General features: G+C 48.4%; 1 protein-coding gene across 2 annotated transcripts; it reads right to left on the bottom strand.

Moving 5' to 3' along the window:
- Window positions 1-416: 416 nt before the first annotated feature.
- MDC1 (mediator of DNA damage checkpoint 1) lies at window positions 417-25,453 on the bottom strand. Of its 2 annotated transcripts, none has more exons than XM_083424648.1 (15): window positions 25,248-25,453; window positions 24,762-24,901; window positions 21,641-22,114; window positions 19,510-19,603; window positions 17,143-18,650; window positions 15,420-15,500; window positions 13,516-13,602; window positions 11,168-11,635; window positions 9,455-9,522; window positions 8,804-9,355; window positions 8,212-8,346; window positions 6,231-6,413; window positions 4,943-5,071; window positions 2,364-2,474; window positions 417-778 (listed from the first exon to the last, which is right to left on the bottom strand). In XM_083424648.1, exons 1-15 carry the CDS (start codon window positions 25,292-25,294, stop codon window positions 524-526), a joined length of 4,332 nt encoding a protein of 1,443 aa, XP_083280774.1. In that variant the 5' UTR covers window positions 25,295-25,453; the 3' UTR covers window positions 417-523. The 2 variants fall into 2 exon arrangements, with proteins under 2 accessions (XP_083280774.1, XP_083280775.1); XM_083424649.1 differs by having other exon boundaries at window positions 25,179-25,452.
- Between the last annotated feature and the right edge of the window lie 1,230 nt (window positions 25,454-26,683).

Here is a 26,683-nt window from a genome sequence, read left to right as displayed (position 1 = left end):
CCTCGGGTTCCGGAGGTCTGTTCTTAACCTGAAACTGTTCTTAACCTGAAGCACCACTTTAGCTAATGGGGCCTCCTGCTGCCACCACAACGCCGAAGCACGATTTCTGTTCTCATCCTGAAGCAAAGTTCTTAACCCAAGGTACTATTTCTGGGTTAGCGGAGTCTGTAACCTGAAGCGGATGTAACCTGGGGTACCACTGTATAACAAAAAAATTGAACCTGCTGAGGCAGAACTACAGAAAGCCCTGCATGAAAACAGTTTGGGTTCCATAGACAGTTTGGTATGTATGTATGTATGTATGTATAAATAAATAAATATTATTCCATACATTCCCACCCCCACCCCCCGGCACAGCCACAGGAAATATGCACACCCTCCCTTTCCCACAGATACACAATTCCAAAAGAACCAGGTTGCTTTTTATACCCATTTTATTGACAGTGGTAAAAAAACAAAAAACACAAAAGAATTATTTACAAGTTTAAGGCAACGTTGCCATGTAACGGGCTGCGCTTCTGTCTCAACACCGCCTCTTGGCTCTGCTGGGCAAGGCTGGGGTTGCTGGCGCCGCAGCCGCCCTCTTCCTCCTCGTCCTGGCTGGGGGAGTGGCAATGGAGGGGGGGCTCATCCCGTTCAGCCGGTGGGCGTCCACATCCAGCTTCTGCTGCAATATACCTGTCAGGATGAACTCTGCGTTGGCAATGGGGAGCTTGGCATCCTGAGCTGCTTTGCAGCGGGGCAGGTCTTCGGGACAGGAAATCACAACACACTTGTCCTTAAGCAAATAAATAAAAAAGGTTGAGAGTCAAGTCTTGCTCTCAGATAAAGAAGGAACATTTTATCATATGTGGTGGGAATGTAAGAAAATAAAGAACTTTTGGGAAATGATATATGATGAGATGAAAAAGATGTTGCAATATACGTTTTCTAAAAAAAACCAGAAGCATTTCTACTTGGTATTATAGGTCAGGATATTAATAGGCAAGATGTTAAATTGTTTTTATATGCAACAACAGCGGCAAGAGTATTGTTAGCCCAGAAATGGAAGCAAGAAGAAATTCCGATGACAGAAAAATGGCAGACAAAAATAATGGACTATGCAGAATTGGACAAAATGACAGGAAGGATTCGAAACTTGCGGGAACAGAGATTTACAGAAGATTGGAAGAAGTATACAAACTATTTGAAGAGCAATTGTAATCAACAAAATACGCTAGTAGGACTGCAAGAAGTTTTGTAGGGAGAAATATATGAAATGCTACAAAGTCGATAAAGAATAGAGATACAGTGGTGCCCCGCAAGACGAATGCCTCGCAAGACGGGAAACCCGCTAGACGAAAGGGTTTTCCGTTTTGGAGGTGCTTCGCAAAACAAATTTGCTATGGGCTTGCTTCGCAAGACGAAAATGTCTTGCGATTCCTGGGGTTTTTTCCCCCTCCCCCCCCCCTTTTCCCCAAGCCCCTAAGCCGCTTAACAGCTGTTAGCTAAGCCGCTTAACAGCTGATCGCTAAACCGCTTAACAGCTGATCTAAGCAGCTAATAGCCTTTTAGCAGCTAATCCGCTAATCCCTTAAGCCTTTAATAGCCGCTAATAGCCTTTTAGCAGCTAATCCCTTAAGCCTTTAATAGCCGCTAATAGCCGCTAAACCGCTAATAGCGCTAATCCGCTAATGGGCTTGTTTCGCAAGACGAAGAGACTCGCAGAACAGATTCTTTTCGTCTTGCGAGGCACCACTGTATTGGCTATGAGTTTTAAATTTAACCGGGAAAATAAGAAATGTATACTAAGAGATTATGGGACGCAGGTGGCGCTGTGGGTTAAACCACAAAGCCTAGGGCTTGCCGATCAGAAGGTCGGTGGTTTGAATCCTGGCGACGGGATGAGCTCCCGTTGCTCGGTCCCTGCTCCTGCCAACCTAGCAGTTCGAAAGCACTTCAAAGTCCAAGTAGATAAATACTTGGCAGGAAAGTAAACGGCGTTTCCGTGCGCTGCTCTGGTTCGCCAGAAGCGGCTTAGTCATGCTGGCCACATGACCCGGAAGCTGTACGCCGGCTCCCTCAGCCAATAAAGCGAGATGAGCGCCGCAACCCCAGAGTCGGTCACAACTGGACCTAATGGTCAGGGGTCCCTTTACCTTTACTAAGAGATTAGATTGGAAAATTTTCAGACTGGACTGATGGAAGTCAAAATATTGAATGAGTTGTAAAAATATGTTTAATTACTGTTGAAAATGATATGTTAAAAATACTAATAAAAATTTATATAAAAAAGAGAGTCAGGTCACGCTCTCAGGTATTCCTTTTGCCTCAGCGTTTCTGCCAGCACCCCACAGGATGCCATGTAAACAGGCATAGTTCACCTTGTAGGCTCGAGGCATTCTGGGTAAGAACTTCCCGCCGCCGCACTGCACAATGTTCCTCATGTCCTCCAGCTCCAGGTTGACGTTAGGCGTAACGTGGATCTCATAGCCCTGGAAGCGAAAAGAGACAGGTCTGTTTTGTGTCAAAGGAGCACGAGAATCTGAAGCTTAGCAAGGAAGGGTTGAGCCAGAATTGGATTACGCCTGCGACTCAAGATGAAAGCTTACACCATAGAAATAATATATAATGAATCGAAAAATGTTTTAAACAACGTTTGTAAAAACAAAACAAAACCCAGAAGCTTTTCTTTTGGGAATTATAGGGACAGAAGTACCTAAATTGTATAGAAATTAATTTATGTATGCTACTACAGCAGCAAGAATGTTACTTGCCCCAAACTGGAAAGAAGCAGAAGTCCCAGAAAAGGAAGAATGGGTACAAAAACTCATGGAATATGCAGAAATGGTGAAACTGACTGGAAGAATAAGAATTTCAAGATAACAAGCTTTTTATAAAAGAATGGAAATGGTTTATTGAATATTGACAGAATTGCAAACAGATAAAAACATTGGCAGGATTAATGTAATAACCTGCAGTGTTATAAAAGTATATATCTACAGTAGATAAAGGAATGAGTAAATTAAATGAATTTGGATATGCAGAAGATAGGGAAAAATGAATTTAAGGAACTGCAGAACGAGGGGGAAGGGAGTCAAATTTTGAAATGTTAAATTGATTGTAAAGCTAATGAAATGTATAAATTTGAAAATATAAAGGCGGAAAAAGAAAGCTGACACCATAATGAAATGTGTTAGTCTTTAAAAGGATTAGCAAGGCTCTAGGTTGTTTCTCCTGCAACAGACCAATACGGCTGCTCCTCAGAAAATTGGAAGGCATTTTCTGAGCCTTCGTGCTGTATCTTGCCTCCCACTGTTACCTCAGGGGCGGTTTAGCATTACATCTCCTCATCCTAATACTATAACACTCCTCTGTGGGGAGGAAATTCCACCACTCAGGGCCTGCTGCAGAGAATGCCTTCTCCCAAACCTTTCAAAGGCCGTGGAACCGCCAAAGGGGACCCTTCTGCCGATCTTGCCCCCCAACCTCCCAAAGAACTGTAGGGAAGCGGAGTCACGGTGCCAACTCGCTGTGACCTTAAATCCTGCAAGAAGTGGGTGGGTTATCAGTTTCCTCTTCTTCTTTTTTTTTGTATATACAGTAGTACCTCGGGTTCAGAACTTAATTTGTTCTGGAGGTCCGTTCTTAACCTGAGGTACCACTTTTGTTAATGGGGCCTCCTGCTGCTGCCGCCACACAATTTCTGTTCTCATCCTGAAGCAAAGTTCTTAACCCAAGGTACTATTTCTGGGTTAGCAGAGTCTAACCTGAAGTGTCTGTAACCCGAGGTACCAATGTAATTTTTAATTACATTTTCTGTTTTACACTTTAAAGTACTCATTTTTACATCCTTAAGATATCAATGACTTGCCCTCTTCTCCTTCCATGGTTTGTTTTATATATCATAAATCCCTACATATTTTGCAGAAACTATACCATTCAGTATTCCGTTATAACATCCATCATAACTTTATTTACACTCTTGAATTTATCCTAATGCTGCCAGAATTTTCAGCTGTACACAGTTACAGTGGTGCCTCACAAGACGAAATTAATTCATTCCGTGAGTCTCTTCGTCTAGCGGTTTTTTCGTCTTGCGAAGCAACCCTATTAGCGGCTTAGCGGATTAGCGCTATTAGCGGTTTAGCGGCTATTAGCAGCTATTAAAGGCTTAAGGGATTAGCGGATTAGCTGCTAAAAGGCTATTAGCGGTTTAGCGGCTTAGAAAAAGGGGGTGGGGAGCGGAAAAAAATCTCAAGACTCGCAAGACATTTTCGTCTTGTGAAGGAAGCCCATAGGGAAATTCGTCCTGCAAAGCGCATCGAAAAACGGAAAACCCTTTCGTCTAGCGAGTTTTCCGTCTTGCGAGGCATTCGTCTTGCGGGGTACCACTGTATTTCCCATACAGTGGTACCTTGGGTTAAGAACTTAATTTGTTCTGGAGGTCCATTCTTAACCTGAAACTCTTCTTAACCTGAAGCACCACTTTAGCTAATGGGGCCTCCTGCTGCTGCTGCGCCGCCGGAGCACAATTTCTGTTCCCATCCTGAAGCAAAGTGCTTAACCTGAGGTAATATTTCTGGGTTAGCGGAGTCTGTCACCTGAAGCGTATGTAACCTGAAGCGTATGTAACCTGAGGTACCACTGTATATTCAAAACAGTTTTCCGATCTTCTCTAAACGTATGTTCTTCTTCTTCTCTCATTCTATATGTTAAGTCTGCAAGCTGCACATATTCTGTCAGCTTAAGCTGCCACTCTTCTTTGGTTGGGACCTTAAACTTACAGGTTATCAGTTTCTTCCCTGACGGGGTTCCTGCTGCACATCGGAGAGAAAAATTCAAACCCCATTCCAACAGCTCTGGGGTTGGGGAAAATCCTTTGCCCACTTTGCTGTGCATATCTGGGCTAGGTAGTTCTGTGGGTGTGGCCCAAGGCAAAGGCTGCTAACCGTGACCTCACCTGGAGCACGCCTCCCTCTTGCCGGGCCTTCTGCAGCGACGCGGAAAGCTTGAACCGGAAGTATTCCTCCTTTTCGGGGTCGGAAACGAGGAAGCTGTTTGGGGCCAGGAAGAAGGAGTTCTGCCGGCTCTGCGAGGAGAGAAAACATGGGAAAGAGGTTGGAGAATAGGCAGGGAAAACCACCACCTTCCCCTTAAAGGAGGCCGCCGCACACAGCCAACTGCAGAAAGGTAAAAGGCCCTACCATGATACCAACTTCTCGTTGATTCACCAAAACAGGGAGAGCCCTGCTGGATCAAGCCAATGGCCCTTCTAAACAGTCTCGGCCCTGGATACCTGAAGGAGCACCTCCACCCCCGTCGTTCAGCCTGATATAAAAACGTAATAAAACATTAAACACGTCCCTAAACAGGGCTGCCTTCAGATGCCTTCTAAAAGTCAGATAGTTGTTTATTTCCTTGACATCTGAAGGGAGGGCATTCCACAGGGAGGGCACCGCCACCAAGAAGGCCCTCTGCCTGGTTCCCTGTAACTTCACTTCTGGTAGTGAGGGAACCGCCAGAAGGCCCTCAGCACTGGACTTCAGTGTCTGGGCTGAACGACAGGGGTGGAGACGCTCCTTCAGATCACTGCTGTGGAGCCTGATCAGTCATCAAAGGCAGCAATACACAGTATTCTCTCCCAGACTACTCCCTGGAGAATGAAATGTCACTGCCCGCCCCTTCTGGACTGCAGGAGTGGTACATCCCTGCTGTAGAACAGAAGTAAGGTAAAGGTAAAGGGACCCCTGACCATTAGGTCCAGTCGTGACTGACTCTGGGGTTGCGGCGCTCATCTCGCTTTATTGGCCGAGGGAGCCGGCGTACAGCTTCCGGGTCTTGTGGCCAGCATGAATAAGCCGCTTCTGGCGAACCAGAGCAACGCACGGAAACGCCGTTTACCTTCCCACCGGAGCGGTACCTATTTATCTACTTGTACTTTGGCGTGCTTTCGAACTGGTAGGTTGGCAGGAGCTGGGACCGAGCAACGGGAGCTCACCCTGTCGCGGGGATTCGAACTGCCAACCTTCTGATCGGCAAGTCCTAAGCTCTGTGGTTTAAGCCACAGCGCCACCCGCGTCCCTCAGAACAGCAGTAATCAATGGCTATGGATATGGTTGGCCTACAGCTTCCATCATCTCTGACCACTGGGGCTGATGGGAGCTGGAGTCCACTGGCACTGGAAAGGCCCCCTGGTGGCTAACCCTGCCCCAGAGAATTCTGGGAGAGAGGCAAGTGAAGCAGCTCACCTTCTCCAGCCAGCTGAGGGTCACGATGGGGATGCCCCGCGCCATCGCACACAGGAACTTGACCGTACGCCGGATGCGGTCCGTCACCAGGTGGGTGCAGTCGAAGACGGACTCTGCCAAGGAGCCGCCCAGCTCCGTCACAATGTGCTCCCCTTCTTCGCCGGTCCCCGCCATGAACAGCACCTGGGAGGGGCAGCAAGAGAAGGAAAAGGAAGTCACTGGGGCCGGAGGAGGGGGAATATAACCCCAACCCTCAGCATGCAGCCACTGGCAAGCCATTCAAATCCACGCTTCTCAAACCCTATAGAACAGCACTTTTTCAACCTTGGGTCCCCCAAAGACTGTCAGACTACGACTCCCATCATCCCTAGCTAGCAGGACCAGTGGTCAGGGACGATAGGAGTTGTAGTCCAACATCATCTTAGGGAAAGGCTACTGCAAAACTTGGGCCACGACCTCCTATGAATTCCCTTTGTATGTCTTTGCTCAACACAAATAATGTGAACAAAGACGCTGAGGCACGGCTTGCTGATAAGCTTCCTGTCACACTCAGGGGCCTGTGGATTGGGCTCCTAATCCAACGCTGACAGGAAAAGAACAGAAGACAGCATTTTCTGTTAGCCCTTCAGCACTACTATCTCCCAACCCCACATCATGGATGGGGAACCTGGTGCCCCCCGGATATTGCTGGACTGCCAACTCCCATCATCCCTCAGACCACTGGCCTAATGGGAACAAGGCCAACAATGTCTGGAGAGCCACAGCTTCCCCTCTCCTGCCTGTTGGGAGATTCATCCCCCGTGTCTGCAGTCATGGGATTGTTGTCTATCACGTGACGGTGTGTGTTTTCATTCCACAGTGTGAGAAGTGATGGGGACAGGATGTTTTGGTATTACTGTGTTCCGTGAAGTGGAACTACTGTCCTTTGTTCTTTCTCTCTTTGCTGTCTGATGAGAAAGAGGAAAGCAGAATGCTCCGAGTGAATCATACGTAAATAAACGTAGATTAGCCAAAATGCTGAGCTACTGAATTCTGTTACGTAAACTGCGAATACTCTGCGGATCCCTAAGTGTGCTAATGCCTCAGGGGTACAGGCCAAGGGAAGGCCAAAGCCAGCGGTGGGCATGAGCCAGAGCCAAAAGTGGAGCCATAATAGGCCATCCTATTTTCCCTCTCCCTGTCTAGCCAGGTACGATTCCTCTCCCCATCTTCTCTTGCTTCCCTTGTGTCTAGACCGGAGGGGGGGCAACCACCCCGGCCCCACCTGCCCTCACCAAGGCCATTTTTATGCCCCAGCCCAGCCCCATTGATTCTGAAAAGGCTAGCCAAAAACGTATACATGCATTAAACAACTGAAGCACATGCTTAATTCTCCCACAAAAAAATAATTTGAAATTAAAAGTGCTGAACCCTGGGCTAGATTGTGCCCACACGTTTATTGTGCTGCATGCAGGAAATTTGCTCTCACAGCAACAATGCGAAACTTCATATAGCATTTTTGCATGTTTCTGTACAAATATGAAATGGCCTGGACATTTCAAAGTCTTGATGTACTGTCTGTGTTATCTCTACAAATGTCATCTTGGATTAAAACCAACTAGTCATTATCAGAGGTAATGCCTTTGAGCTCAGTACTGTTGGCTTGTCTATAAACTGTGCAATCGGTCTTCATTACTGTTTGACTGTAACAAAAACCATTCCCGTTCCCTTATCTTTTTAAAATATTTCTATGAAAGTAGATAAGAACTTACTGGTTTTTACAAAATATTGATAGCTTTCCCCTGTTTACATTCCAGCTGAGCTCAGAAGGTGGATGCTTGGATTAAAAAGTCGTAAGTGAAAAAAAAGAAAAAGAAAAAGAAAATATGCACAAGCTCCTGCTTCCATGCTGAGGGTGCCAGACGCTAAGATCCCAGAGCTCGCCCTCTCAAGGTCTTCTCCCTCCAACCCCTTCTTCCACCCCAAAACGTGTGTGCAGTACCTTTGGGACTGGACTGCCCGAGACCCCCGAGTCCTGGGTTCGCCTCCGGGGCTGGCTTCTTGTTCCCGCTGGCTTCCTCTCTGTGCTCTGCTTCCGGGATCTCCTTCCCGAGGGCGGAGTGGACTGCGCTGGCTCCTGTGGAGACGGGGGGCAAGCAAAAAAATGAGGAGAGGGTCACACCGAGGCGGAAAAGTTCTCAGTCTTAGCCAATCCGTTGGCTCGCAAGCCCCTCCCTGCCATCGGACATCCCGCCTCCTGGTTGTCAATGCCCACCTCTCCCTGCCTACAGGTTACCAAGGACTATCACACAGAGCCAGGAGGATTCACACAGGAGGCAAGGCTAAGCCGGGTTTACTGCAGCCCGGCATGGGAGCTCAGCAAAGGAGCGTTTTCCCTACAGGAAAGGTGCAGGAAGGGTTCTGAAACCCACCCAGCACTTGAGCATCTGGCTTCATTTTCAGAACAGGCTGCCCAACAGGATTCTAAAAAGGCCAAATCCAATTTAACCAGTCATCTTTAAGGCCAGGCATGAGACCTCCTCATCCAATAGCGTCACAAATTACCTTCTTCCTCCTCCTGCTCCCTTACCCACCTGCCCAGGTTTGGCTTCTTTCCCAGAATCCTTTGGGCTGGGCACGCTCACTGAAGAGCAGCTCGACCGCCTGCTGGCCGCTCGGGTCCTCGGACGCGGGGCCTCCTGTTCTTCTGCAGGCTCGACCGCTGTCCCCTGTTTCCCTCGCCTTGTCCTCTCCCGGGGGCCAGGGCTGTCTATGGCTGTTGGCGGCCCTTCCTGAAGCCTGCTGGCGGCCCTTGTTTTCCTCTGCGAGCCCCTGGCTCGGCCTTGACGCGGGCTGGCTGCCGGTTCCCTGTTCTTGGTCTTCTTGCTGGGGCTCGGTCCTTCGTCTTCTGACTGCTCCGGCTCCTCTTCCGGCTCTCCCCTAAGTCGGGTCGGCTTCCTCTGCCGCCGCGGCCCCTGGCGCCTGGCGACAGGGGCTGCTGGTTCCCTGGACTCACCCACATCAGCGGGTCCCGCACGGCCACGGGTCGGTCGCTCTGGAACGGGAGCTGGGGAAACAGTACTGCTGGCAGACCGCAGACCGCGCCTCCGCAGGACAACAACAGAGGCTGCCAGCTCCTGTTGCACCTGTAATATGAAGGGCGATTAAGGCCTACAGGAGCTATGCAGAGAAATTCAGGGAGGGAGGGAGGAATGAAGGGATGTAGCGGCGAAGTCCAAGCCCACCTGCTCAGAATTCTTTGCTTCTCCTGCCATAGCCGAGCTCCTGCCTTCCGACTCCACGTCAACAGGAGCTAGGGAAGAAGCAGAGTGAAAAGCCTTAAGCCGAGCGGCGCAACTTCCTGTTAGGATTCTTGCTCCGTGTTTGCAGTCATGAGATTGTTGTCTATCACATAACGGTGTATGTATTCATTCCACAGAGTGGGAAGTGACGGAGACAGGATGTTGTGGTATTACCGTGTTCCGGAAAGTGGGACTATTCTTCTTTCTCTCTTTGCTGTCTGACAGAAAGAGGAAGGAGCTAAAGCAGAATGCCCTGAGTGTATTATATGTAAATAAAGTAGATTAGCCAAAATGCTGTGCTACTGATTTCTGTTACGCAAACTGCAAATACTCTGCAAGATCCCTAAGTGTGCTGACGCCTCTTGGTATCAGTCGCTGTAATGTTTCGGGCTGGAGAAAGCTTTCGAAGCTCCTGACTGACCAGGAGGGAGAGAACATGTCAGTCAGGCACGTGTCTCTGTCGGGGTCCTACACGAGAGTAGGACAATTCTAACACTTCTACTCCAGCCACAAGGAAGCAGCGCCGACCGGAAGAACCGCCACTCCTTTCCTGGAAGGAGATCTCTGGTTGCAAAACACGAACCCCACTAAACCCCGGCTCCACCCTCGCAGAGGAGTCACATAGATTTGAGCCTCCCAGGCCCGTCAGCTATTACTAATTTGCAGGAATGCAAATGGAAAGCCACCATGGTTTGGCCTCTGTCACCGCCAGTTTCCCTGATAAGCCCCACTGGGCCTGCTGTTTGGAGACTGGACCAGCTCCCACATGACAGAACCTTAAGAAATCCTCCAATGAACAAATAGGGGGGTTTCCCACCCCCTATGAAGGGTTGTTGCCCAAGAGGAAATGGATGGAGCCAGAGAGAACACCGGGCAGCCTCGCACAGCGCTCTTTCCCTGTGATAGCTGTGTGCTACTTCACCCCTTCCCTACCATCCACCCCACTCTCAAATATACAGCAAACCCCTCTTTACTCAGACTTTTGATGTACAGTGGTACCTCGGATTAAGAACTTAATTCGTTCTGGAGGTCCGTTCTTAACCTGAAACTGTTCTTAACCTGAAGCACCACTTTAGCTAATGAGGTCTCCTGCTGCCGCCGCGCGATTTCTGTTCTCATCCTGAGGTAAAGTTCTTAACCCGAGGTACTATTTCTGGGTTAGCTGAAGCGTCTGTAACCTGAAGCATCGGTAGCCCGAAGTACCACTATATTTTTAAGGACCAACCCAATTCTGGAGAGTGTATGTATTTACCCTGGTTTTGGCGTTGTTGTTTTCGATTGTCAAAGCCTGCCCTGGGACCTAAAGGTTTCTGCTGCTGGTGGTTATTTAATATACGCAGAGAGGGAAAGATACACATTTCACACGCAAGGAAGCAATTCCAAGCAGAACTATCCAGAGAGCCGGGGGGGGGGGGGTAACGGAAAGCCAGAAGACAATAAGCAGTGTCTCAACACACTTGCAATAGCCATATCTGCAGTTGGGGCTCTTACTCTCTGGGTTCAAGCCCCACGTTGGGCAAAAGATTCCCGCATTGCAGGGGGCTGGACTAGAGGACCCTTGTGGTCCCCTCCAACACGACAATTCTATGATTCCATTATTAGACCTTTTTTGGATGACCAAACACTCTCCAGCCTCCAGCCATCCCTACCGCTCACCTGCCTCCTTCTGTGCCTCTAACTTCACATCACTGCTTCCACCTTCGGGGGCTGCCACACCCTCCTGTTTTGGGCTCCCAGAGACCTTGCTGGCCAATGTCGAGGGTTGACTGCTGTCAACAGAGGGAATCTGCCCTGTGTGGATCAGCTGGGCTTCCTCTTCCTGCTTGAGCTCCTGGGCAGCAGCGCCCCCGACTGGCTGAGATGCAGGCTGAGAATGGGGCAGTTGTGGAGTGCTGGTCCCTAGGAGGCTGGCCGCCTGTTGCCCCCTAGAGGCCGACCCTGAAACTACCATCTGCGTCGCCTGCTCAGACGAACGCGGCAAAATTAGTTCTGTATCTTCCTCCTCTTTGCCAAGAAAGTCCTGAGTGGGATCTTCCAAGAGCCGCCCGGGGTCCTGGCAGAATGGCTGAGTGGCTTCCATCGTGTAGGCATCCGAGTCGTCATCATTCAGAGAGGAGCTGCTCTCTACGCAGAGAGAAAGAAGAGAGGCGATCCCAACACAGTGTTCATTCTCCACTGGCAAATCTAGTTATCTCCTGCTTGGACTACAGCAATGCTCTCTATGTGGGGCTACCTTTGAAGATGACCCGGAAACTACAACTAATCCAGAATGCAGCAGCTAGACTGGTGACTGGGAGCGGCCGCCGAGACCACATAAGGTCTTGAAAGACCTGCATTGGCTCCCAGTACGTTTCCAAGCACAATTCAAAGTGTTAGTGTTGACCTTTAAAGCCCTAAACGGCCTCAGCCCAGTATACATGAAGGAGCGTCTCCACCCCCATTGTTCTGCCCAGACACTGAGGTCCAGCGCCAAGGGCCTTCTGGCGGTTCCCTCACTGCGAGAAGCCACGTTACAGGGAAACAGGCAGAGGGCCTTCTCGGTAGTGGCGCCCACCCTGTGGAACGCCCTCCCACTGATGTCAAAAAGAAAAACAACTGCCAGACTTTTAGAAGACACCTGAAGGCAGCCCTGTTTAGGGAAGCTTTTAATGTTTAATAGACTATTGTATTTTAATATTCTGTTGAAAGTCGCACAGAGTGGCTGGGGAAACCCAGCCAGATGGGCGGGGTATGTATGTATGTATGTATGTATAAATAAATAAATAAACAAATTATTATTATTATTATTATTATTATTATTATTATTATTATTATTATTATTAGGATGGGGGATCTTTGGCCTGCAAAATGTTACTGGACTACAACTTCCAACAGCCTCGACCACTGACCATGCTTGTTGGGGTTGATGGGAGATGTAGTTCGGCCACATCTAATACTCAGCCCTTAAATCCTCTCATCACGGCCTTATAGAAATAAATCGGAGGTGCTTTTTAAAGTGGCCCTTTGTCTAGCGTGATGACGGGGTGGGGTGGGGAAATCGACCAAGAGTCCTGCAGCAACTGACAAAACCCAACAAATGGATAATGAAGATGATGGACTATGCGGAAATGTCAAGGCTGACTGGGAAGTTCAGGCACCAAGATGATGATAAATTCAACAAAGAATGGCATAACTTTATAGAATATATTAAAGAACACTGTAAACACTTTAAAACGTTAGCAGGATTGACATAGCACTTGTAATTTAAAACGACAAAGGATAAAATTGAAGGGTTATCATTTAGATAAATATAATTAGATGCAGAAAAAAGGGAAGATAAATTTTGGAAGACATGGGAGGGGTGGGGGGAAGCCCGGGGGTTCAGGGAACCTCATAAATGTATTGATATGGACTATGGTTTAATGCAAACAATTGTGTGTGTGAGAGTGAGAAAGAAAGAAAGAAAGAAAGAAAGAAAGAAAGAAAGAAAGAAAGGAAGGAAGGAAGGAAGGAAGGAAGACCCAACAAATTTTATTACGATCTTTCACGGGCTAATTCCCAGTTCATCTATGCAAATCTCTTTACATGCATTTATACAAATATATTTTCCTGGTGGTAAGAAAACTGGGAGTTATAAGTGAAGCCAGGAGGAAATGAAATGAATATATACATATATAGATATGCAGATAGGGACAATTCAAAGAGAGCTGACGAAGAGGACAAGCTGACAAGAGTTTATGCCATCAGGTTTTCAGCAAGAACTACTGCTCCCTTACACAATGCCGCCCCTTTTCCCTTTGCTGCCCCTCAGGCCTGAAACCACCCCTCCAAAGTTTGGATTCCCTATACCCATCAGCCCCAGCCAGCAGGGCCAATCAGGGCAGGCCCAGACATTCAGTACTGAACCCCATTGGTCCAAATGGTGGATTGTGTAGCCTGTAAGGATTGAGGCAAGTGGCGCAGTCTGGAAGAGTCCAACTGCGGGGAAGAGGCTGCCGCGTGGACATGGGTCAAGATGGACTCACCTTTCGCAGCCCGGAGTCGGCATGGCAGAGAGGGAGACTGAAAGACAAACGGCTCTGCAGCCGCCTCTTCGAGAGCACAACTGGCACCTGGGTGGAGGGTGGAAAAGACAGGAAAGGTGTTCAACCTTTTGAGAGGCTCCATTTTATATATACAGTGGTGCCTCGCAAGACGAAAAGAATCCCTTCCAGGAGTCTCTTCGTCTTGCGGTTTTTTCGTCTTGCGAAGCAAGCCCATTAGCGGATTAGCGCTATTAGTGCTATTAGCGGTTTAGCGGCTATTAGCGGCTATTAAAGGCTTAAGGGATTAGCGGATTAGCTGCTAAAAGGCTATTAGCGGCTATTAAAGGTTTAAGGGATTAGCAGATTAGCTGCTAAAAGGCTATTAGCGGCTTAGATCAGCTGATAAGTGGCTTAGATCAGCTGTTAAGCGGCTTAGCGAACAGCTGTTAAGCGGCTTAGGGGCTTGGGAAAAAGGGGGGGGAGGGGAAAAAAACCCCAGGAATCACAAGACATTTTCGTCTTGCGAAGCAAGCCCATAGCAAATTCGTTTTGCGAAGCACCTCCAAAACGGAAAACCCTTTCGTCTAGCGGGTTTTCCGTCTTGCGAGGCATTCGTCTTGCGGGGCACCACTGTATATAAAAAAATGTGACGGACCTGTAAAAGGGCAAAAGAGTATTGGGAAATAATTTATAATGAACTGGAAAAAAATGTTTAAAAGCACTTTTCAAAAAACAAAACAGAGTCCTTTTTGTTGGGGATAATTCAGATGGAAATTCCCAGGTGTCAAAAAAGGTTATTTATGTATGCCACTACGACGGCCCGTATTTTGTTAGTCCCAAAAATGGAAAACGAGCGAGGTCCCAACTAAAGAAGAATGGCAACTTAAACTGATGGAATATGCGCAGCTTGCGGACTTAACATATAGAATAAGAGAACAAGAAGAACATACGTTTAGAGAAGATTGGAAAATGTTTACTGAATATATGAGGGGAAATTGTGTACGCTTTAAAAAGTTGGCAGCATTAAGATAAATTCAACAGCGTAAATAAGTTTTGATGGAAGTAGTAACGGTTTAGTTATATAAAATATGCAGGCATTTATGTAATGCAAAATGAACCATGGAAAGAGAAGAAGGGGTGTCAATGATATTTTAAGGTTGTTTAAATGAATATTCTAAACTGTAAAACAGAAAATTTAATAAGAATTAGAGAGAGAGAGAGAGAGAGAGGACCCTCTCTCTTTAAATCTTCAAACCTCCCCCACCACAAGTTTACACCCCCCCCCCTTTTAGGCTCTGCACTCCTCCCCTCCCAACACAACAGCTATACCTCTTCCCCCTGCCCCAATCTTCATCCAAAAACTGACACAAATAAATCTAACGTGTCATAGGGAAGCTGCTTTGTGGAGAATCGGATAATTGGTTTCCCTAGCTCAGTGCTGCCAGCACAGGCTGGCAGTGGCTCTCAGGCATCTCCGTCTCTCCCAGCCCCCCCCCCCCCCGGGGATTGAAACTGGGACATTCTGCATACCGGGCAGGTGTCCTGCCACGGAGTTTCAGGCCTTCCCTATGTAACACAAACCAATGCAATGAAACAAAGAGAAAAATATAAGAGAAAATGCTTGGCCAAATAACAAGGCTTTAACTTGGGGCTAATGAGTGCCAGATGTACCTTCCTCTGGCGGGTGGGGGGCATTTGACAGCCAAGGTCCTCTCTCTTTTCTACATATCCCCCCCCCCACTGATACTGCAGTGCTTAGAAACAACAGTGTTGGTACTTATAAGCTAAGGCCCAAATAGCAGCCAGACGCGGTCTCACAGGTTTTCCCCTGGGAAGCCAGATTTCTCAACCACTACACCTGTGACAGCTGCCACGGGCTTCCCTCAGAATCCTGCACTCCTTACCTTTCGCCTTTGCAGCCACAGGAGAGGAGGTCTCGACAGGCAAGAAACACTGAGTGTCCTGGAGAGCCAGGTCGGGCTCCTCTGGGGGATGAGAGGGGAAGGGGAGAAGAATGAACCTTTTATTTCTGAAGGCGGGGGTGCCATGCATAAGTAGGCCAAAATGGCAACACTCTCACAGAATTGGGAGGTAACCAGGTTGGCTCAAGTGCAAACAGCCCTTAGGAAATGAAAAAACAATAACCCAGTGAGGGCAGAACACACTCAGTGGGTTAAGTAACGCTGACTGATTGCCAGGGGGAATGCAATGGAGTATCCAAGACAGAAGGCAGGACTTGCTGACTTGAACACCAGCACTCAGCATTGCCGCCTTTCCTGGTGGGTCCTACCTGTGAACGCGACACCCAAGCAGGCACTGCTCCTGCACAGAGCTCAGAGCATCCCCATCCGTCAGCCCGGGCACTGAGGTCCAGCTCCGAGGGCCTTCTGGTGGTTCCCTCACTGCAAGAAATGAGGTTACAGGGAACCAGGCAGAGGGCCTTCTCGGTGGTGGCGCCCGCCCTGTGGAAGGCCCTTCCATCGGATGTCAAGGAAATAAACCACTATCTGACTTTTAGAAGACCTCTGAAGGCAGCCCTGTTGAGGGAAGTTTTTAATGTTTGGTGTTTTATTGTGTTTTTAATATTCTGTTGGGAGCCGCCCAGAGTGGCCGGGGGAACCCAGCCAGATGGGTGGGGTATTAATACTACTACTACTACTAAATTAGTAGTAGTAGTAGTAGTAGTAGTATAGAGTTGCAGCTGCCAAGCCCCTCTCCCTTGGCTCCAAGCAGGCCTGGGGAGCTTTTGGCCCACCACAGCTTGTTCAACAACAACCCTCAGCAGCCATGAGTACAATGGCCAACGGCCAGGGATGCAGGAAGCTGTAGTTTGGAAGCACCTGGAAGGCCAAAGGTTCCCCACACCTGGCTCAGAGCTGCTGAGGGAAAAGCAAGGATCTGAGGAAAAAGATACTGCCTGAACAAACCTGCTTCCCTATAGACACCTCTCTGGGGCCTGTAACGCAGGACAGAAATAGTCTAAATAAAATACACTGGTACCTTGGTTCTCAAACACCTTGGTACTCAAACACCTTGGTTCTCAAACACCTTGGTACTCAAACAACCTGGAACCCAAATACTGCAAACCCAGAAGTAAGTATTCTGGTTCGCGACCTTTTTTTGGAAGTCGAATGTGCTCCGTTTGGAGTGTTACTCTTCTGATTTGAGTGCCACACTTTCGTTTTGAGTGTTACGCTGAGGTCTGTTTTTGCTATTTATTTTGCATTTTTGTGACTGTGTGGAACCCAGTTCAGCTACCGACTGACTGTGTGACTGCAGTACTGCTTTCATTTTATAGAGCAGTGGACTCATTAGATAGTAAAACTCATGTTAAATTGCTGTTTTAAGGGTTGTTTTTAAAAGTCTGGAACGGATTAATCCATTTTGCATTACTTTCTATGGAAAAGTGCACCTTGGTTTTGGAATGCTTTGGTTTTGGAACGGAGTTCCGGAAAGGATTAAGCTTGAGAACCAAGGTACCACTGTAAAATGAATCTAAAGGGCACCTTGTTTGTGCAAGGCCCTGCTCAGGACAACTGCACAAGCGCAAACCTGGTACCGCACCTCAGGTGTATTCCAAGTCGAACGAGAGATCCAGTTTTTCGTCTCGCTTTACTTCATACCCACCATCAGTGTTGCTGTCGTCTCCTGGGTGGGGCTCCTCTCCTTCTGCATCTGTATCTTCATCCTCTTTGCAAGGTTCACGGCCGATGCTTGCTTCCACCGTGGAGCCAGTCGACTTCTTCCCATTCAGACAGGATTTCACGGCGACCAGCTGCGTGTCTTGCTCTTCCGAGGGCTTCCTGGGCAACGGTTCAGCCTCTCCCTCCACGTCCGTGTCGCTGTCTTCAGCCACAGATTCCTTGTGGGATGGAGACGTCGCTTCCGCATCTGTGTCGGCGTCCTCCCCTTCAACAGTTCTGGAGATCTCCTGAGGACCAGAAACATCTGGTTTCTCAAGAGGGATACATCCTCCACTGAGCCCAGTGGCTGTGTGGTCCTTGTTTGAGCCCACATCTGGATTTCCAGCATCCTCCTCCTCTTCCACATCTGTATCACTGTCCACAGAGAGACCAGCCAAGTGTTGACTCTCAGGTTTCCCCAAGAGCTCCTTCCCACCTAAACCGCTGGACTGTCCACTGGCAGCTTCATAACCCCTCTGGGGTTCAGCATTAGGCGCCTTTCTCTCCCCTACAGCATCAGGACCATCCCTTACACCGTTGCCCGGGTGACTGTTGCCCGGCAGCGCAGCCTCCTCAATGGAGATCTCTCCCCCGTTTGTCCCGACAGGCTTGCAGCTTGACGGACGGAGGCTGTGAGCAACGTTTGAATTCTCCAGCGCCAAGTCGGCCGTTTCCACATCTGTATCGCCACCGCTGTCCCCCGCAGCCTCGTGGGTCTTCGGAATCCCAGCTGGATCCTCCACGTCGAGGGACGGGTCTTCCACATCTGTGTCGCTGTCCTCCTCGAAAGCAGGCTCTTTGGTCCTCCTTCCATGCACATCTGGGTTAGCTCCTGCCTCTTCCCCATCTCTGTCGCTGCTCCCTTTCTCATTGGGCCGGCAGCGGCCCCCAGGATGCGCGGCCCCTTTGGCCCCTTTGCAGACAACCCCCTCCTTTACGGGACAGGGATCAAGGCCTCCGGGAGATGCAGCAACTGGATTCTCCAGTCCTTCCTCTGCATCGGTGTCGCTGTCTCCATTTTCAACCGGTCGGTGTGCCTGCAAGCCTGCAACCCCAGGGCTCTCTGCTTGCTCCACATCTGTGGCGCTGTCCACCGTTTGGTGGCTCTTCCGACAGCCGGCGTCTGGAGTCCCCACCGTCGGCTCCTCCTCATCGGTGTCGCTGCCCACCTCTACGTCCCAGCCACCTTCCCTCAGGCCCCCAGACTTTGGCGTTTCAGGGGTGCTGCCCGCTCTCAGCTCATCCTCCACGCCTGTCTCGCTGTCCTGGTGGGAAATGACGAGGTTCGGCTTTGATGGGGGTGCCGAGTCTGCTGACTTCACTCCTGTTCCTGTAATTCTTGGCTGGACAGGATGCCCCTCTTGGCTTGGGGTACCATCCTGGCTCTCAAGAAACAGGCGCAGGGATGGACAAGGCGGTTCGCTGCCAGAGGGTTCCTCGTTCTCTTCATCACTGCAGGGTACAAATAACAAGCGGGGGAGTGGTTTAAAGCTCACAGCAAGTCGTCAGATTCCCTCTACTGTAGAACCTGGGGCTCTGACCCATTTAGAGATATCTTATAGTCCAGGGGTCAGCAAACTTTTTCAGCAGGGGGCTGGTCCACTGTCCCTCAGACCTTGTGGGGGGCCAGACTATTTTTTTTGGGGGGGGGTTGAACGAATTCCTTTGCCCCACAAATAACCCAGAGATGCATTTTAAATAAAAGGACACATTCTACTCATGTAAAAACACGCTCATTCTACTCATGCAAAAACACGCTGGTTCCCGGACCGTCCATGGGCCGGATTGAGAAGGCGACTGGGCTGGATCCGGCCCCCGGGCCTTAGGTTGCCTACCCATGTCTTAGTCAATGAATCTAACAGATTTCTGTGGTGGATAAAGCTTTTGGTGGGAGCGGCCGCCAAGACCATATAACACCGATCCTGAAAGACCTGCATTGGCTCCCAGTACATTTCCGAGCACAATTCAAAGTGTTGGTGCTGACCCATTTCGGTACTTCCGGGTTTGGTGCAGTCCGTAACCCGAAAATGCACAACCGGCAGCGTTCGCAACCCGAGGTATGACTGTATGTAACTGGAATGTGCTTTAGCACTAATTAAAAAAATTAACACCACCCTCTGTTGACGCCTCCAAAGGTCTGCTAATTGAAGATATACCATCACTGGACATGGAGGCTCCATTTCTACCGATTGTCACTATGAACCACGGTACAGTCCACGGGTATGTTTAATCCTTCCCACAATGCTTACACACCCTATTTCTCCCACAGGCCTGCTTCCCTTGAGAAAAGGCAGCTAGAAAAAGGCATTACCTTTCAGGCACGACAGTAGCAGAGGGAGAGAAGAACACAGAGGAACCCAAAGCAGAGCATCTTCCAGCACCATCTTTGATAGAGGAATCTGACCCTAGTGGGGAAGACAGGAAATTTAAAGAATCAGGAACAGCAGGGATGGGGAACTCCAGATTAAATAAACAAATCGTTTGCAATCAATACGACATATATACAGTGGTACCTCGGGTTAAGTACTTAATTCGTTCCGGAGGTCCGTTCTTAACCTGAAACTGTTCTTAACCTGAAGCACCACTTTAGCTAATGGGGCCTCCTGCTGCTGCCGCACTGCCGGAGCATGATTTCTGTTCTCATCCTGAAGCAAAGTTCTTAACCCAAGGTAATATTTCTGGGTTAGTGGAGTCTGTAACCTGAAGCGTATGTAACCCGAGGTAACACTGTATATACAGTAGTACCTCTGGTTGCAGACATGATCCATTCCGGGGTACCGATCACAACCCAAAAAGTCTGTAACCAGAGCGGCGCTTCTGCGCATGTGTGAAAGAGCACTTCTGCGCATGCGAGAACCGCACAGAACGCTTCGGCACGCGTGCGCATGGCGAAACCCAGAAGTAAACATTTTTGGGTTTGCCGCGTTCTTAACCCGAAAAAACACAACACGAAGCATTCGCAAGAAGAGGTATGACTGTATGCATATGTATGTATGTATGTGTGTGTGTGTGTGTGTGTGTGTGTGTGTATGTATATACAAGTTATACATTTCACTAATTTTCCAGTCACTTTGACATTTCAAAGCTTGACTTCCTTCCCCCCTCTTTCTGTGGTTCCTTAATTTTATTTTTAATATCTTCTGCATATCCAAATTAACTTAATCTGCTCATTTATTCTTCTTCTTTAAACATATAAACAGTTGTGCCTCGCAAGACGAAAAGAATCCGTTCCGCGAGTCTCTTCGTCTAGCGGTTTTTTCGTCTTGCGAAGCAACCCTATTAGCGGATTAGCGGTTTAGCGGCTATTAGCGGCTATTAAAGGCTTAAGGGATTAGCGGATTAGCTGCTAAAAGGCTATTAGCAGCTTAGTGCCTTAGAAAAAGGGGGTGGGGAGCGAAAAAAAATCTCAAGAATCGCTAGACATTTTCGTCTTGCAAAGCAAGCCCATAGAGAAATTCGTCCTGCGAAGCACATTGAAAAACGGAAAACCCTTTCGTCTAGCGGGTTTTCCGTCTTGCGAGGCATTCGTCTTGCGGGGCACCACTGTACTCCTATGAAACTGCAAGTTAACTGTTTATATTAGGACAACTTTCCTGCTGTATTTTATCAGAAGGAGGAAAAAATAATCATTTCCTTAATAACAATTTAAAGAATTTATTTAACTAAAGCAGTAACATTATAGCATATGTATCCATGTTTGTTAACTGATGTGGTTAAACAAAAACAAAAAAAGACTTGAGTTTTAGCACACATGAAAAACTTAAAACAAATACAGTGGTACCTCAGGTTAAGAACTTAATTCATTCTGAAGGTCCGTTCTTAACCTGAAACTGTTCTTAACCTGAGGTGCCACTTTAGCTAACGGGGCCTCCTGCTGCCGCTGCGCTGCTGCTGCATGATTTCTGTTCTCATCCTGAAGCAAAGTTCTTAACCCGAGATGCAATTTCTGGGTTAGCGGAGTCTGCAACATGAAGCGTATGTAACCTGATGCGTACGTAATCCGAGGTACCACTGTACTTATTTCCCCATGAATAGCCTTCGGACTATAATGTAACTTAAACAGAAAACTATATTTAGAAAGATTTTTCCTCCAAAAGCATTTTATTTTAAAAATCTGATTTACCATATTTTTTATTTTCCAGAAATGAAGGGGAAATGTGTGTGTGTCCTATGGGGTGAATGCAGGCTTCGCGCACCTCTCCGCAAGCAGCGGGAGCCAGCACTGGGCTCCCACGGCTTGCAGAGAGCTGCCTGTTTGGGGGCTGGGGGCCCCCTTTATTTCCCCCCCAAAAAACGGTGCGTCCTATAGGGCGAAAAATACGGTAATTTTTTTAAAAATCTGGGTTTTTTATTTTTTAAAAAAATCATTTATTTTTATCCACCTTGCCAGGTGGGCAGTATGGCAGATTCCCACCCCCACCACTTTCCCAACACCCACTTACCATCACTTGCTGGGAGATGTCGGCTCCTGCCTGCCCCATTCACTAATTCCTCCCCATCTTCCTCCTTGTCGGAATCTTGCACCAGGACTCCTCCAAAGGCCATCCGCTTCCCTGGTGCAGGTGTCTCCTCAATGGCCAAAGCACCGACATCCACCATCTTTTGCGTGGGTGGCACCTCCACAGACTCATCGAGCGATTCATCGGTGCCATCCGGGACCAGCACGAAGTACTGGCACCCCACGTCCCCAAAGAGCAGAGCGTCTCCATCCTGAAGGCTGTATCGGACATGTGGGATTAACACCATGCGCTGCCGGCGTGTGCGGTTCAGGCTTCCCAGGTCGTACAACAGATGGGGTCCCTTCTGGGAAGGAACCTCAATCACAGCGTGAGTTTTGGAAACCGAAGCAGCGGGCAAGCAGACCTGACAGCTTTCCAGACGGCCAATGACGTTCTCCCCAGGGTAGATCCAGAAATCTAGAAGAATTGATTAATCAATGCAAAATATTTATACCCTGCCCTCCATCCAAAGAACTCGGGGCAGGGAGTAAAGGTAAAGGGACCCCTGACCATTAGATCCAGTCGTGGCCAACTCTGGGGTTGCGACGCTCATCTCTCTTTACTGGCCAAGGGAGCCGGCGTACAGCTTCCGGTCATGTGGCCAGCATGACGAAGCCGCTTCCGGCGAACCAGAGCAGCACACGGAAACGCCGTTTACCTTCCCGCCGGAGCAGTACCTATTTATCTACTTGCACTTTGAAGTGCTTTCGAACTGCTAGGTGGCAGGAGCAGGGACCGAGCAATGGGAGCTCACCCTGTTGCGGGGATTCAAACCACCGACCTTCTGATTGGCAAGTCCTAGGCTCTATGGTTTAACCCACAGCGCCACCCGCGTCCCTGGCAGGGAGTAATACTACCCTAGGCCAATAAAATAAAAATACATATAAACTCCGATGTATCAAAGATAGCTCATCTGGGCATAATTTCCAGAAGCTATGTTTTCGTCACCAGACACCAAAATGGTATCAGCACCGATGCCAACCAGATTTTCAAAAGGTGTGTAGTTTCGGATGACCGATTCACACAACCTCCACACTGAAGCTCCGTATGAAAACCAGGAAGCAGCCCTTAGGTAGTAGGAATCCCGAGAACGAAACAAGTTCTCTGAAATATTAACACACCCTCCCTTATTCTCTTCCGTACAGTGGTACCTCGCAAGACGAATGCCTCGGAAGACGAAAAACTCGCAAGACGAAAGAGTTTTTCGTTTTCTGAGTTGCTTCGCAAGACGGATTTCCCTATGGGCTTGCTTCGCAAGACGAAACGTCTTGCGCCTTTTTTTTAAAACTGCCAATGCATTCCTATGGGAAACCGTCAATACACATTGGTGCTTCGCAAGATGAAAAAACTCGCAGAACGAAAAGTACTTCCAATAAGTTGCACACTCATCCTAGTGAATCGCAAAAGTGCTTATATAATTATGCTTGAAGTCAGCCCTCAACCAACCTCCAAGTCCGTCCTTCAATATGATCAGCGCTAGACACTGCATCGAAGGAACCACAGATCTCCACAATCCAGGAGATCCACTTTGCCCACTCCATTCCTGTTTTCCACCAAACTCTGTTATTTAGGTGGTTCTTTTTATTTGATTTGTGTTAGTTCTTAATATAGTTTTTAGCTCCCTCTTGGTTTGTTTCAATTGCTTACAGCTGCTGTTCTCTGTATCTACCTCAATATTTTGATTATATGCTTAAGCAGGTTATGTTGGACTATGCCGAAATGGCAAAACTGACTGGAAAGCTTGGGAATCAGGAAGACCAAAACTTTAATAAGGAATGGGGGGGGGGGTATAATTTATATTGCAGTTGAAAACATTAGCAGGATTGCTACAACACTTGTAATGTAATGAGAACTACGGACATAAAGGAGTTATAAAAAACATGATTATTGAAAAAAGATGCAGTAGAAAAGGTTTAACAACAGAAACGCATGGAGGGGAAGGTGAGAAGTCCAGAGATTCGGAGGAATCTTCTAATTGTGGATGTGTTGTGATATTATTGTAATTTTTAAAATTTGGAAAAGCAAATAAAAAATATTTTCAAAAAAGTGCTTAAGCAGGTTAAGGCACCCTGACCACTTTTCTGAGCAAAAAGGCAGGCTAAAACTCCACCAACAAAGTCCCTGACTTTCAAACCTCCACCTGTGTTCATCCATCTGTTCAGAGGTAAGCCTATTTATATGAACCATTAATCAGGTATAACCACACCTGATTTGTTTACATAACCAAGGGTAAATCAGACCATGATCAATGGGATTTAGCAACTCTGGCACACCCTAAATATCACAGCCTCTCTGGTGGATGAAGGAAGGTGTAGAAATTTCTATAAAAAGACAAGTTAGCAAAGCCATCAACAAAGGGTTAACCCATGCAGAAACTGATGCAGCTGGGATTCAGACAGCAGGTTACTGCCAGGTTAATCAAACTCAGGTTTACAACCTTAAGCATTTGACCCTTATGTATTGCAAACTGCTATTACTCGCTTTTTAGTCAAGGTGAGCTGTGAAAGCAGTTTACAATGACAAATCCACAGGAAGGCAACATCAGATTAGGGATGAGCGTGGAGCAGTGTGTTTCAGCCCCGGGAAAGTGGTGGCAAAGCTCAGGTTAGAGGCTACTGCCTCTGGGAGGAGCAGAAGAAGAATTCATAGGTAGGTTGGGATGGGCAGATGGCAAAGATGCCAACCTATGGAAGCAGCCCCTCTGTTGTTCAAACTGGCCTTCCTCCCTAAGCCCCACTGCCAAGGAGTAACATTATATTACTCACGAACCAACTTTAAAATCAACCCACACTAACAGTAATCAGCAAAACCCCTGTTCTCCTGGCAGGAACCGAGTGTCCCAGGATGCAAGAAGACAAGGGCTGGTTTTAATTTGCATTCCTTCTCTCTCTCTCTTCACACATATCTTAAGATAGAAATGGCTCCTCGTACAGATCAGAGATGCAGAACCCCTCATACCCAGCCTTTGATTGATCTATCCAATCAAACGCAGCAGAAAAGGCTTGATCGCTTCTTAGGAAAATTGCAACCGGAGGGGGGCAGGGTCCAGAGGCACCGTCCTTACCTTTCTCGGGGCCATACTTGCCGCTCAGGAGGCGCAAGCGCCCCACGGGCTTGGGGGGCTTCCCAGTGTCGCCAGCCCCATCGGAGGAATCGTCAGGATCCCCTTCTTCATCCCAGACCAAACGCTGCGTTAGGTCCATTCTGCAAGAGACAAAAGGAGCCATAACCTCGCATCGTGGCAGAGACACACAGAGAGACACACACGCCCCCTTCTCCAGATCTCAGTTGCACTGATCCTGACCCTGCAGAAACCCCCCCTCCCGACCCATTTCCTGACGCCCCCTGCCCTCGATTTTCCACCCTACCCGCAAACCCATTTTCCCAACTTTTTTTTTTTTTTTTTGCACAGTTCAATCCTAAAGCCTCACCGCCCCCCCCCCCAATAAACCGCACTGCAAGCAGCTTCAAGGGAACCAACCCCTAAAACAGAACGCGGGACAAAAGTCTCTGCAAGCGGCAGCCCCAGGAGTTGGGCTCCAGCGCTCACTTCTCTGCATGAGGGTCCCGCCTCTCTCGGAAGCGACTGCTTTCCATTGGTCAGCCGCGCCGCCACTTCAAAGCTCTCCTCCTCTCCATTGGTCTGTTCACCAGGGGGAGGGAGAACGGAGAGGGTTAAACGGTTCCCCCGCCTGCCCGGGAGGCAAGAAGAGAATGACCACAGAGAGGAGAAACGTCGGGCTAGAGTGCCACACAGGCACGACGACCATAGAGTTACAAAGATTTCAGCTTCCGGTTACACTGCGGGAGCCGTGTGTGCGCGCGCGCCCGCGCCCGGATACGGAAGTGAATGTTGCACATTAAAAAATAAAGGATAAATGTAATGTTTTATCACTTCCTGGTAGGCTCGGTCTTCGCGGGCGGTTAGTGGAAGCGCAAAGGCTGTTGTGTACCCCTAAAAAACCCCCTAAGGGGATCACTTTGAGATCTTCGGGGACCTGCTGCCCGAGAAGCGAGCTCTCTTGCAATCCCCAGCTGCTCTGAAAAGTGTGTTTTAAACAATAAAAACCTGCCCTTTTCCCCTTATGGGGTTTCCAAAAGCCCGTATAGAATCCTTGCGTAGGTTCCCTATTGGTAGGAAAAAATAACAGAGGCCAACCAGAGAATATTGAGAAGCAAAGCAGCTAGTAAGCCTGATCTTTATTGATCTGTTGCAACAGGGTGCTCCCCTCACAAGCAGGAAAGGAGGAGGAACCCAGAACAATAGCGCGCAAGGCCTTATATAGACATTTTAAATTCCCTGCCCTGGAGCTCAAGACCACCCTTCCATACATCACATATACATCACAGAAGGGGTGTACAGTGGTGCCCCGCAAGACGAATGCCTCGCAAGACGGAAAACCCGCTAGACGAAAGGGTTTTCCGTTTTGGAGGTGCTTCGCAGGACGAATTTGCTATGGGCTTGCTTCGCAAGACGAAAATGTCTTGCGATTCCTGGGGTTTTTTTTCCACTCCCCACCCCCTTTTTCAAAGGCACTAAGCTGCTAATAGCCTTTTAGCAGCTAATCCGCTAATCCCTTAAGCCTTTAATAGCCGCTAATAGCCGCTAATCGCGCTAATCGGCTTGCTTCGCAAGACGAAAAAACCGCTAGACAAAGAGACTCACGGAACGGATTCTTTTCGTCTTGCGAGGCACCACTGTAATCCAAGACCACCCCCCACAAACATCACAGAAAAGGTGGTCTACAACAGAAATTTGAATGTTGTTGTTTTTGCTATCTGCCAGGTTATCTGATAATGCCTTATCTTATTGCCTTTCCTGGTAGTCTATCACCAGGTGTGATATACATATGCAATACAGTGGTACCTCGGGTCACAGAAGCTTCAGGTTGCAGACTCCACTAACCCAGAAATAGTACCTCAGGTTAAGATCTTTCCTTCAGGATAAGAACAGAAATCATGCTGCGGCGGCGCAGTGGCAGCAGG

Source organism: Podarcis tiliguerta (assembly GCF_965153285.1).
Source record: "Podarcis tiliguerta genome assembly, chromosome: 2".
Lineage (NCBI taxonomy): Eukaryota > Metazoa > Chordata > Lepidosauria > Squamata > Lacertidae > Podarcis > Podarcis tiliguerta.
Note: the sequence above shows the minus strand (reverse complement) of the source record. Positions and strands in the feature narration are given on the sequence as shown.